The 12,716-nt window shown below is 42.6% G+C and overlaps 1 protein-coding gene across 1 annotated transcript in view; it reads left to right on the top strand.

Moving 5' to 3' along the window:
* The first annotated feature begins 408 nt into the window (after window positions 1-408).
* TBC1D21 (TBC1 domain family member 21) overlaps window positions 409-12,716 on the top strand; it is a 32,151-nt gene continuing 19,843 nt past the window's right edge. The window contains exons 1-4 of the mRNA XM_038419303.2: window positions 409-730; window positions 4,165-4,272; window positions 7,375-7,478; window positions 9,644-9,738. Coding sequence (XP_038275231.2) covers window positions 4,168-4,272; window positions 7,375-7,478; window positions 9,644-9,738 — 304 coding nt within the window. The 5' untranslated portion in view covers window positions 409-730; window positions 4,165-4,167. The remainder of the gene's footprint in view (window positions 731-4,164; window positions 4,273-7,374; window positions 7,479-9,643; window positions 9,739-12,716) is intronic.

Genomic DNA, 12,716 nt, shown 5'->3' with positions numbered 1-12,716 from the left:
CCCAATGATAGGGCAGTTTGCACCTTTGAGATCAGGTTCAGGCTTCCTGCAGACTCAGGAAAACATCACTGCAAGGGTTTCTGTTCCTTTCACCTTTGGTAAGTAAGTTTTGTAACCATAAGTGTGGAGAGACTCAATTTTTTTCTTTCTAAATTTAAGGTTGATTCAGGTTTATTTTTTTAACAGAGAGCCTCGAACCCAACTGTGCAGTAAATTCAAGAAGAACAATTCTGCTGCAGTTCACACAGCCTCATAATCACATTATAGATGGAATATGGCCCAAGACTGACCCGATCCATTGTAAACAGGACATCAGCAACCCAACAGAGGATGATAAAGTTAGTCACCACTAAATCCTTGGCTGGGGTAAGATCTGAGCCAGTGTCTAGAGATGAGCTCTGTGATACATGAAGGGTGGGAGTAGCTCCGTTTTATGGACACCCACCCAGCCAATTATCTATAAAACCCTGTTAGTAGCTGTTCTCTACTTGCTTTACTTGTAAAGGTTAACAAGCCCACAGGTAAAAGGAAGGGAGTGGGCACCTGACCAAAAGAGCCAATGGGAGGGCTAGAACTTTTTAAAATTGGGAAAAAACTTCCCTTTGTCTGTGTGTTGTAGTTCTTGAGGAAAGAGGGGAAAAGGGAACAGTTATGCTATGAGAAGCTGAAAGCCAGGTATGAAAAACCATTAGATCATACCTAAAGATTGCTTATCTGAAATCCCAGAAATGTAAGTAAATTAGGAAATGTCTAGGAAGATATGATTATGGTTATTTCTGATTATTTCTTATTGGCTTGTGGACTCCTCTGTGCTAACCCCAAATGCTTTTTGTTTTACTTGTAACCTTTAAGCTGGACCTCAAGAAGGTTATTCTTGATGTTTTAATTTTGTAAGTGGGTTTTTTAAATCTAGCAAAAGCCTAAGTTCCAGATGTAATTCCTTTCTGTTTGTTTTTAATAAAATTTACCTTTTTTAAGAACATAAGAATGGCCCTACTAGGTCAAATCAAAGGTCCATCTAGCCCAGTATTCTGTTTTCCGACAGTGGCCAGTGCCAGGTGCCCCAGAGGGAATGAACAGAACAGGTAATCATCAAGTGATCGATCCCGTGTCGCTCATTCCCAGCTTCTGGCAAACAGAGACTAGGAACACCATTCCTGCCCATCCTGGCTAATAGCCGTTGATGGACTTAAGAACCTAAGAACAGTATTGGATTTTTGTTGTCCTAAGACGTTTGTGCACATGTTGTTTAATTAGCTGGTGGCAACAGCTGATTTTCTTTGTTTTTCTTTCTCAGCTCTTCCCCAGAGATGGGGTGAAAGGGCTTGAGGGTACCTCATAGGAAGGAATTCCCAAGTGCGCCTTTCTAGTTTCAAAAGGGTTTTCTGCACTTGGGTGGTGGCAGCATCTACCCATCCAAGGTCAGAGAGAAGCTGTAACCTTGGGAGTTTAATACAAGCCTGGAGTGGCCAGTATTAATTTTTAAAATCCTTGTGGTCCCCTACCTTCTGCACTTGAAGTGCCAGAGTGGGGAATCCGTCTTGACAAGCTGTTATAGAATGTCCTTTGTAGAAACCCTTTGTGATGAGTGACCTCATATTCCTATGACATCATGGTAACTATCAGCAACCAGCTCAGTCTGTTTCTGTTCCTGAGACAGGAAGCACCACCTCTACAGGACTCTTGGAGTGGGCAGAGACAGGACAACCTTTTTTAAAAAAAACCATACACTTAAAAAAACGTGCTACGAAACCCCCAACTTGTTTGGTTTGGTTTCATATGCTCATCTGTCTTGCAGGGCTCTGGTAGGAATTGCCAAGGGCAGCTGGAAAGGGCTATGGAAACCATCTCCCCACATGTGAGCGTCTCACTAATCAAATCTCTCACATCCCTGCTGGTAAGTGAATTCTTCCCTATTCAAGTGGACTTCCATCCCAGACCATAAATCCACAGCCCAGGAAGATCAATGGAAAGATTCCCTTTGACCTCAGTGGCAGTTGGAGCAAGCCCCAGAAAACCAGCCACGGTGCCTGTGACATTATTGACATGAACTGGGACCGTATAGAACATTATTGCAACCAAGGCCCTGTGGTGGCACCAAAACTTGTAGAAAGGGGGTCAAATAAGGTGTCCAAGACAAGGTTATGGTTTGCTGGTTATGATTATGTTATCTGTATGTATGTATCATTTTTGTATTTAAAGATATAAGTATTAGCTCTATACTGGCTGTATTTCAAACTTGTGCTTTGCTTCTGAGGGACAACCCAGACAAGTGGGTGTCAGCTCTACCTAGCCTGCTTGATGGCCCATTAAGGACCATCAGCTATACAAGTGACCCATTGAGAGAAGGCAGATACACCTTGTGACTCAGCAAAGTATTCAGGGACTTGCCCATGTGACTCCAAACTCCTTTTCGCTGTAATTTTGCATAGTAAGAACAAAGAGGTGTTCTTACACTTGGAAAAGACTATAAAAGGCTGATGCTTCATCTCCATCTTATCTTCAATCCTGCTTCATACCTCTGGATGAAGTTTGCTACACTGAAGCTTTGAACCAAGGACTGAAAGATCCACCCCAGCTGTGGATGTACTCCAGAGACTTGATTTGAACCTGCAGTTTATTCCATCACTGCTACAAGCCTGAATGAACCAAGAACTTTGCCATTACTGTGTGTAATTGATTCCATTTAACCAATTCTAGCTCTCATCTATATCTTCTTCCTTTTATGAATAAACCTTTAGATTTTCAATTCTAAAGGATTGGCAACAGTGTGATTTGTGAGTAAGATCTGATTTATATATTGGCCTGGGTCTGAGGCTTGGTCCTTTGGGATCAGGGGATCCTTTTTTCTTTTACTGGGGTATTGGTTTTCATAACCATTCATCCCCATAATGAGTGGCACTGGTGGAGATACTGGGAAACTGGAAAAAGAAAAGGAGTACTTGTGGCACCTTAGAGACTAACAAATTTATTAGAGCATAAGCTTTCGTGAGCTACAGCTCACTTCATCGGATGCATTTGGTGGAAAAAACAGAGGAGAGATTTATATACACACACACAGAGAACATGAAACAATGGGTTTATCATACACACTGTAAGGAGAGTGATCACTTAAGATAAGCCATCACTAGCAGCAGGGGGGGGAAAGGAGGAAAACCTTTCATGGTGACAAGCAAGGTAGGCTGAGCGTATAAGGGAATTGCTTGTGTGACTTGTGGTTAGCCAGTGGGGTAAGACCAAAGTCTGCTCTGTTTGGCTGGTTTGGTTTGTCTTAGAGACGGAAAAACCCCAGCCTTGGGCTCTAACTGCCCTGCTTGAAGCAATTTGTCCTGAACTGGCACTCTCAGTTGGCTCCCTCCAGAACCAGCATTGTTACAGTGCCTCTAATAAAGGTAGTTTAATAAAGACATATAAAGTCAAGGGGCTTCCTCCAGAGCAATGTTTGTCTCACCCTGAGACAAACAACTGCTTGCTTTGCCCTCGACTTCCTGTATCATCAAGACATTTGGACTCTCTATGCATCAGTTTCCTGTCTTGAAAATAGAGATCACAAAGCTATTATAAGGGGGACCATGGAAGAATTGAGATAGAATGTACTTTCATCACTAATATTCTCTATATGGAACCCCTTACCTCTTGATCTCAAAACATGAGTTTAAAGCTAACACGCTGGGGATTGAACCAGGGACCTCCAGAACTAAAAGCATAAATGGCTACAGCTGGAGCTAAGGCTATGTAGCTGGGGGCTGTAACAGACTCTCATCCTGAAGGCAGTCAGAAGACTTTATAAATTTTTGATGAGACGAGCTTTACAGTCACTTTACCTGCTACTAAAGTGCAGCCACATCTGGGGTGAAACATAGCAACTCTTTAACAGCACAGAGCAACAGTACGTAACAATTTAGGCCAGGACATGAAGGATAATAACTTTTCAGCTGAAGTACACAGGGAATGAGGTAAGTACAGTGAAATCGCCTAAGGGATAATTTGACCAGGATGCTGGGTACCAATTCTGGAATTTTCCCTGAGTTTTTAACATCCACAGCAGGAGGGACCTGGAGTCGATATCTCCCTGGCTTTCAGAGATTTTTAAGGACAAATGAGACCCGTGTGCTTACCTAATTCTTGATTTGAGTTAATTCTGAGCTCTCTTTCTGTCTCCAGGGGATGAAAAAGGTGCCTATCGACAAGGCCGAGTGGGAAGGGTATTTTGATGAGAGTGGCTACCTGGTGAAATCTTGGGATTTTATTTCATCCAACATCCTGGACAGGGTGAGCAGGGTCTGCTCTGAAATACGACAGTCAGCAGGGAGGACTATGCATGGTGGGCCTTGTATGCCCCAGACCTGAGGCAGGGTCTCCGGTTGCAGCAAAGAAACACTCAGGCTGGGCACAAAGGTGGCGTCAAAACTTCTGTATCCTCCCATAGTCCTGAAGCCATACTGGAGTCAGGCTGGACCCTTCCACCAGTGTAAGAGAGAGCAGTCTGCTGCCAATGCAATGCCCCTTCCACATACCTTTTCCCCAGGCCACAGCCTCTGCAGCTGGTGCAGGGAAGGATCATGTAGGAGCAGCTACACTGGCTCTTTGCCAGCCATGCTTCTCCCTAAGCAAGGAGCATCCTCCAGGGGGAGGCACGAACCTTCTCCTTCACAAGGAAGGATCTGGTGTTATTTCAGCAATGCCAAACTCTATAAAGGGATTAAGGCTCATTTCAGGACAGCTAATCCACCTGAAGGGTTGGTGACCTCACTGGCCATCAGACCTTAGAGGTACCACATGCTGAGGTTGCTATGATGATTTGGAAGCCAAGCATTTTTTAAAAGAAACGCATTGATCATTTCAAGTTTGTGCATAACTGGACAAAAAAATCACTGTGAAAAATATTATTTTTTCACTGGTTTCCCAGTAAAGCACAGGAATTTCTGGCCCACTCCAATACAGCCATTATGCTTATTTGGCTTTTGCATTTTGGAGTTTGTTTACAAATGACTCACTTTTGCCTAGTGAGAGAGAGCGTATTTTATTACAAAATAACTTTTTTTTTTAAAAAAAAGCACTAAAAATAGCTTTTAATTTTCATGAAAGCAGTCATGGAAATCTGAGCTGACTCCGGACAGCTTTTCAGAGAACTGTGACAATGTCCTGGTTCCCTTTTGGCTTTGCCAGTAGTGAGAAATCTTAGTGCTCAGCCTTAAATGCAGGTAGTTAGCTTTTGTGCTGGCTCCTGCAGACACTATCCTCCCTTGCACAACTCCACTGACCTCAGTTAACTTGCACAAAATCTGATGTCTGCATATTTTGTATTTTGTTCTCCTTGTGCCTGTGCTGCAAGATCTCACTTTGGGACTCAAAGATCACCATTGCAGTGCTCTGAGCTCCTGGCTATGCTGTGCCCAGAGAAGGGTTACAGCTAAGTCTGTCAATTAGTCACAGTTAACTCATGCAATTAACTCAAAAAACTTAATTGTGATTTAAAAAATTAATCACAATTAATTCCACTGTTAAAAAAATAGAATACCAATTGAAATTTATTAAATATTTTTGGATGTTTTTCTACATTTTCAAATATATTGATTTCTATTACAGCACAGAATACAAAGTGTATATGCCTCATGTTATATTATTATTTTTATTACAAATATTTGCACTGTAAAAATGATAAACAAAAGAAATAGTATTTTTAAATTCACCTCATACAAGTACTGTAGTGTGATCTCTTTATCATGAAAGTGTAACTTACAAATGTAGATTTTTTTTGTTACATAACTGAACTCAAAAACAAAACAATATAAAACTTAAGAGCCTAGTCCTACTCAGTCCTACTTCTTTTTCAGCCAGTCGCTAAGACAAACAAGTTTGTTTACATTTACGGGAGATACTGCTGCCTGATTCTTATTTACAATGTCACCTGAAAGTGAAAACAGATGTTCACCTGGCATTTTTGAAGCCAGTGTTGCAAGGTATTTACAGGCCAGATATGCTAAATATTCGTATACCCCTTCATGCCACCATTCCAGAGGGCATGATTCCATGCTAATAATGCTCATTAAAAAAATGCATTAATTAAATTTGTGACTTAACTCCTTGGGAAATAATTGTATGCCTCCTATTCTGTTTTACCTGCATTCTGCCATATATTTCATGTAAAAGTAGTCTCGGATGATGACCCAGCATACATTCGTTTTAAGAACACTTTCACAGCAGATTTGCCAAAATGCAAAGAAGGTACCAATGTGAGATTTCTAAAAATACCTGCAGCGCTCAACCCAAGGTTTAAGAATCTGAAGTGCCATCCACAATCTGAGAGGGATGAGGGGTGGAGCATGCTTTCAGAAGAGTTAAAAGAGCAACACTCCAATGCAGAAACTACAGAACCCAAATCACCAAAAATGAAAATCAACCTTCAGCTGGTGACATCTGACTCAGATGATGAAAATTAACATTCATCAATCCACTCTGCTTTGGATCATTATCAAGCAGAACTTGTCATCAGCATGGACGCATGTCCTCTGGAATGGTGGTTGAAGCATGAAGGGATATATGAATCTTTAGTGCATCTGGCACATAAATATCTTGCGATGCCAGCTACAACAGTGCCATGTGAATGCCTGTTCTCACTTTCAGGTGACATTGTAAACAAAAAGCGGGCAGCATTATCTCCTGCAAATTGTTACAAAACTTGTTTGTCTGAGTGATTGGCTAAAGTAGGACTGAGTGTACTCGGAGGCTCTAAAGTTTTACATTGTTTTATTTTGAATTCAGTTATTTTTTGTACATAATTCTACATTTTTAAGTTCAACTTTCATGATAAAGAGATTGCACTACAGTACTTGTATTAAGTGAATTGAAAAATACTATTTCTTTTATTTTTACAGTGCAAATATTTGTAACAAAAATAAATATAAAGTGAGCACTGTACACTTTGTATTCTGTGTTGTAATTGAATTCAATATATTTGAAAATGTAGAAAAACATCTAAAAGTATTTAAATAAATGGTATTCTATTATTGTTTAACAGTGCAATTAATCATGCAATTAATCACGATTAACTTTTTAAAATTGCTTGACAGCCCTAGTTATGGCTAGAGCTAATTGGAAAATGCCAATTATTTGTCTTGGGAAATTTTAAAAAGGATTTTTTTTGAAATTTCCTGTGAAAATGTTTCAGTTTTGTTGATGAAAGAAATGAGAGTAAAAACCAAGAAACTTTTGAGTTTTACACCACCATTTTCAGTAAGAATGATCAGTGACAACTTACCCAAGATTTTTGCTTGTATACCAAAGCCGTTTATCCCATCCCCCTCCCCATCCCCCTTAACTGTCCTTTGTGCCAATAAAAGCCCCCTGTATTCACCTTGCAATCCCTTTCAGGGTCTGGATCCAGCAGTGAGATCAGAGGCATGGAAGTTTCTCACTGGCTACTATTCCTGGAGGAGTTCACATGATGAGAGGCTGACCGTTGACAGTATGAGGAGGTATGGATTTATCTGTTTGCAGTGTCCTTCTATATCGGGCTCCACAAGGACGCAGATGCAGCTGGTGGTTTCACAGGCATCCCTGAAGATTTGATGATGATGATGATGCAGATTATGGTAGAATCTTGTGAACCCCAAACAAAGATCAAGGCCCCACTATGCTGGGAGCTCTGCAGACAGGAAGCAAAGAAGAGAGCTCACAGTCCACACGTCAGACAGCGCACCACAGGGAGAGAAGACAGACACTCCAGGGTGAATGGGTTAGGAGAAAGATATCATATAGTTGAGCAGAAACCCATCTGTCCCAGCTTGCCACTTGCCAACTGAATGTACCCCGATGAAGGCTAATCATCACGGTGGGTTCCATATAGGGATTTAACAGGGTAAGATGGTGGCTTTGCAGATATTGATGGGCCACACTTACATCAGCTTTGAATGCGGTAGAACAGATTTAATTAAAACAGGTTCTTAATCTGGTGACTGCATTCTCTCTGTGCATGGGGCCCCTGGAGATGAAACTCAGGACCCCTATTGTCCACAGGTATCAGCCCCAAGGTGTGATCCCATAGCAACTGTGCTGAGCTTCTCTTTTGGTTTCTTCCCTTCCAGCCTCAGGTCTGCCCTCTATTCGGTACTGGTGAGGCCTCATCTGGGGTACTGTGTCCAGTTTTGGGCCCCACACTACAAGAAGGATGTGGAAAAACTGGAAAGAGTCCAGCAAAGGACAACAATAATGATTAGGGGGCTGGAGCAGTTGACTTATGAGGAGAAGCTGAGGGAACTGGGATTATTTAGCCTGTAGAAGAGAAGAATGAGGGGGGATTTGATAGCTGCTTTCAACTACCTGAAAGGGGGTTCCAAAGAGGAGGGTTCTAGACTGTTCTCAGTGGTAGCAAATGATAGAACAAGGAGTAATGGTCTCAAGTTGCAGTAGGAGAAGTTTAGGTTTGATATTAGGAAAAAAATTTTCACTAGGAGGGTGGTGAAGCACTGGAATGTGTAACCTAGGGAGATGGTGGAATCTCCTTCCTTAGAGGTTTTTAAGGTCAGGCTTGACAGAGCCCTGGCTGGGATGATTTAGTTGGGGATTAGATCCTGCTTTGAGCAAGGGGTTGGACTAGATGACCTCCTGAGGTGCCTTCCAATCCTGATATTCTATATTCTAAGAAGGTGGGGAGGGGCTAGTGGCTTGGCTTCCTATGGTAACCCAACTTCAGGCCTAACACCCCTGAATGCTGCAGTTACTTTTAGAATTTCTATTTTGCAACATTTTCTTGAGCCTTCCCTTTTCCCTGTCAAACTGTAACTGCTACATGGAGAACCCTGGCCTTCCACCCAGGTTGCTAGGGTGCACGCCAGAGCACCTAGGAACTTCACAGTGACGGCTGACAGAGAGTCCAGCAGCCAATTTATCATCAGTGTAAAAATATGTATATAGTGCTATCATCCCTTTCTGCTGGGTGGCTGTACAAATGTAGATAAAAGACTATTCCTGACCAACAATCTACAATGTAAAAGACTGACTTTCCGCACACTATGCTGCTAGATACCAGCTGAGCATAAGGCCCCAGATCTTCTTGCTCCTAAAGCACAGCCTTTTATCTCTTGAGCTAATGGAGAATCTCTATCAGTTGTTAGCAGTACAGGGCTTAGGATGTGTAAACTATGCACTCTGTCCCGCTCTTGTGGTGGCTAGGTCAGCTGGTGATTGATGAGCCTGCCACAGTAGTGTCTAGAAGAGACAGCTCTTTTACCTCAGGATGTAGGGCTCATATATTAAGATCCACAGGTCACACGTTGAATCTCCACTGCCAATGACCTACACAATGCTGTCAGCATTACCAATATGAAGTTGGACATTACCAATATGAGGTTTGCAGAGGGTAGAGATGCACGCGCACATGCCAGTTTGTTGCAATATTACCTAGACAACCAAAATTAAAATCTTGGTAAAATTGCTCATTTTTGGCAACCTAGTTGCAAAACTGGTGGCAATTTCTAAATAAAACAGATCAACTGCTCTTTCCTACCCCCCTGATTTCCTTCATTTACTGTGAATCTTCATTTACCAGGCACTGATGGTACAAAACTCTTAACAAAGCCCTTATGAGTTATGCTCCATTCTTGCAGCATATTCTCAATAGCTACCTCCTGCATTCTTTCAGGAAAAGTTACGGGGCCTTGTGCAACATGTATGACAAGATCCAACCGTTACTAGAGACAGAGCACAGGGACTTCATGCAGGTCTGCAGCTTCATCAGTAAGTTGTCACAGGGTTGAGCTGGGTGTTTCTAGGGGTAACGGAGCAGGGAGGCAGCAGATAGATGAGTCAATGTGATTTGCCAGGTCGCTAGCCCCTTGTCACATGGATCTCCCTAAGCTCCAGTGATCTTCACTGGAGATTCTGACTCAAATGGCTCAAGTACTGTGATCTGTTTGCCTTTCAGAAGCCTAAGGACACCTGTAGTTTCATTTCATTCTTCTACCTGAGCACAAGCCTTACTCAGGAGAGGTCAGCTTAGCTTGGAGCATGATCATTTTCCATCTCATCAGTTAAGCAGTATTGGACATAACTTTATCTGGAGGCAGACCTCCAGGTGCAGCCAGGAATATTATTGCTATGATGCACTAGGTATCACTAAAAGAAAAGGAGTACTTGTGGCACCTTAGAGACTAACAAATTTATTTGAGCATAAGCTTTTGTGAGCTATAGCTCACTTCATTGGATGCATTCAGTGGAAAATACAGTGGGGAGATTTATATACATAGAGAACATGAAACAATGGGTGTTATCGCACACACTGTAAGAAGAGTGATCACTTAAGATGCGCTATTACCAGCAGGAGGTGGGGGAGGAAGAAACCCTTTTGTAGTTGTAATCAAGGTGGGCCATTTCCAGCAGTTGACAAGAACATCTGAGGAACAGTAGGAGGTGGAGGGGTGGGAATAACATGGGGAAATAGTTTTACTTTGTGTAATGACTCATCCACTCCCAGTCTCTATTCAAGCCTAAGTTAATTGTATCCAGTTTGCAAATTAATTCCAATTCAGCAGTCTCTCATTGGAGTCTGTTTTTGAAGTTTTTTTGTTGAAGTTTTGCCACTTTTAGGTCTGTAATCGAGTGACCAGAGAGACTGAAGTGTTCTCCAACTGGTTTTTGAATGTTATAATTCTTGACGTCTGATTTGTGTCCATTTATTCTTTAATGTAGAGACTGTCCAGTTTGACCAATGTACATGGCAGAGGGGCATTGCTGGCACATGATGGAATATATCACATTGGTAGAAGCACAGGTGAACGAGCCTCTGATAGTGTGGCTGATGTGATTAGGCCCTATGATGGTATCCCCTGAATAGATATGTGGACACAGTTGGCAACGGGCTTTGTTGCAAAGATAGGTTTGTGGGTTAGTGGTTCTGTTGTGTGGTGTGTGGTTGCTGGTGAGTATTTGCTTCAGGTTGGGGGGCTGTCTGTAAGGAAGGACTGGCCTGTCTCCCAAGATCTGTGAGAGTGATGGGCTGTCCTTCAGGATAGGTTGTAGATCCTTGATGATGCGTTGGAGAGGTTTTAGTTGGGGGCTGAAGGTGATGGCTAGTGGCGTTCTGTTATTTTCTTTGTTGGGCCTGTCCCGTAGTAGGTGACTTCTGGGTACTCTTCTGGCTCTGTCAATCTGTTTCTTCACTTCAGCAGGTGGATATTATAGTTGTAAGAATGCTTGATAGAGATCTTGTAGGTGTTTGTCTCTGTCTGAGGGGTCGGAGCAAATGCGGGTGTATCATAGAGCTTGGCTGTAGACAATGGATCATGTGTTGTGGTCTGGATGATAGCTAGAGGCAAGTAGATAGGAATAGCGGTCAGTAGAGTTCCGGTATAGGGTGGTGTTTATGTGACCATCATTTATTAGCACTGTAGTGCCCAGAAAGTGGATCTCTTGTGTGGACTGGTCCAGGCTGAGGTTGATGGTGGGATACAAATTTTGAAATCATGGTGGAATTCCTCAAGGGCTTCTTTTCCATGGGTCCAGATGATGAAGATGTCATCAATGTAGCACAAGTAGAGTAGGACCATTAGGGGACGAGAGCTGAGGAAGCATCGTTCTAAGTCAGCCATAAAAATATTGGCATACTGTGGGGCCATGCGGGCACCCATCGCAGTGCCGCTGATTTGAAGGTATACATTGTCCCCAAATGTGAAATAGTTATGGGTGAGGACAAAGTCACAAAGTTCTGCCACTAGGTTAGCTGTGACATTATCGGGGATACTGTTCCTGACGGCTTGTAGTCCATCTTTGTGTGGAATGTTGGTGTAGAGGGCTTCTACATCCATAGTGGCTAGGATGGTGTTTTTAGGAAGATCACCAAAGGATTGTAGTTTTCTCAGGAAGTCAGTGGTGTCTTGAAGATAGCTGGGAGTGCTGGTAATGTAGGGCCTGAGGAGGGAGTCTACATAGCCAGACAATCCTGCTGTCAGGATGCCAATGCCTGAGATGATGGGGCATCCAGGATTTCCAGGTTTATGGATCTTGTGCAGCAGATAGAATACCCCAGGTCGGGGTTCCAGGGGTGTGTCTGTGCGGATTTGTTCTTGTGCTTTTTAAGGGAGTTTCTTGAGCAAATGCTGTAGTTTCTTTTGGTAACCCTCAGTCGGATCAGAGGGTAATGGCTTTTAGAAAGTGTTGTTGGAGAGCTCCCTAGCAGCCTCTTGTTCATATTCAGACCTATTCATGATGACGACAGCACCTCCTTTGTCAGCCTTTTTGATTATAATGTCAGAGTTGTTTCTGAGTAGCAGCCGTGTTAGTCTGTATTCGCAAAAAGAAAAGGAGTACTTGTGGCACCTTAGAGACTAACAAATTTATTAGAGCATAAGCTTTCGTGAGCTACAGCTCACTTCATCGGATGCATTTGGTGGAAAAAACAGGAGAGATTTATATACACACACACAGAGAACATGAAACAATGGGTTTATCATACACACTGTAAGGAGAGTGATCACTTAAGATAAGCCATCACCCACAGCAGGGGGGGGAAAGGAGGAAAACCTTCCATGGTGACAAGCAGGTAGGCTAATTCCAGCAGTTAACAAGAATATCAGAGGAACGGTGGGGGGTGGGGTGGGGGGGAGAAATACCATGGGGAAATAGTTTTACTTTGTGTAATGACTCATCCATTCCCAGTCTCTATTCAAGCCTAAGTTAATTGTATCCAGTTTGCAAATTAATTCCAATTCAGCAGTCTC

The sequence above is a fragment of the Dermochelys coriacea genome, chromosome 10 (assembly GCF_009764565.3).
Source record: "Dermochelys coriacea isolate rDerCor1 chromosome 10, rDerCor1.pri.v4, whole genome shotgun sequence".
In the NCBI taxonomy this organism is placed as follows: domain Eukaryota; kingdom Metazoa; phylum Chordata; order Testudines; family Dermochelyidae; genus Dermochelys; species Dermochelys coriacea.
This window is presented reverse-complemented; position numbering and strand designations above follow the sequence as displayed.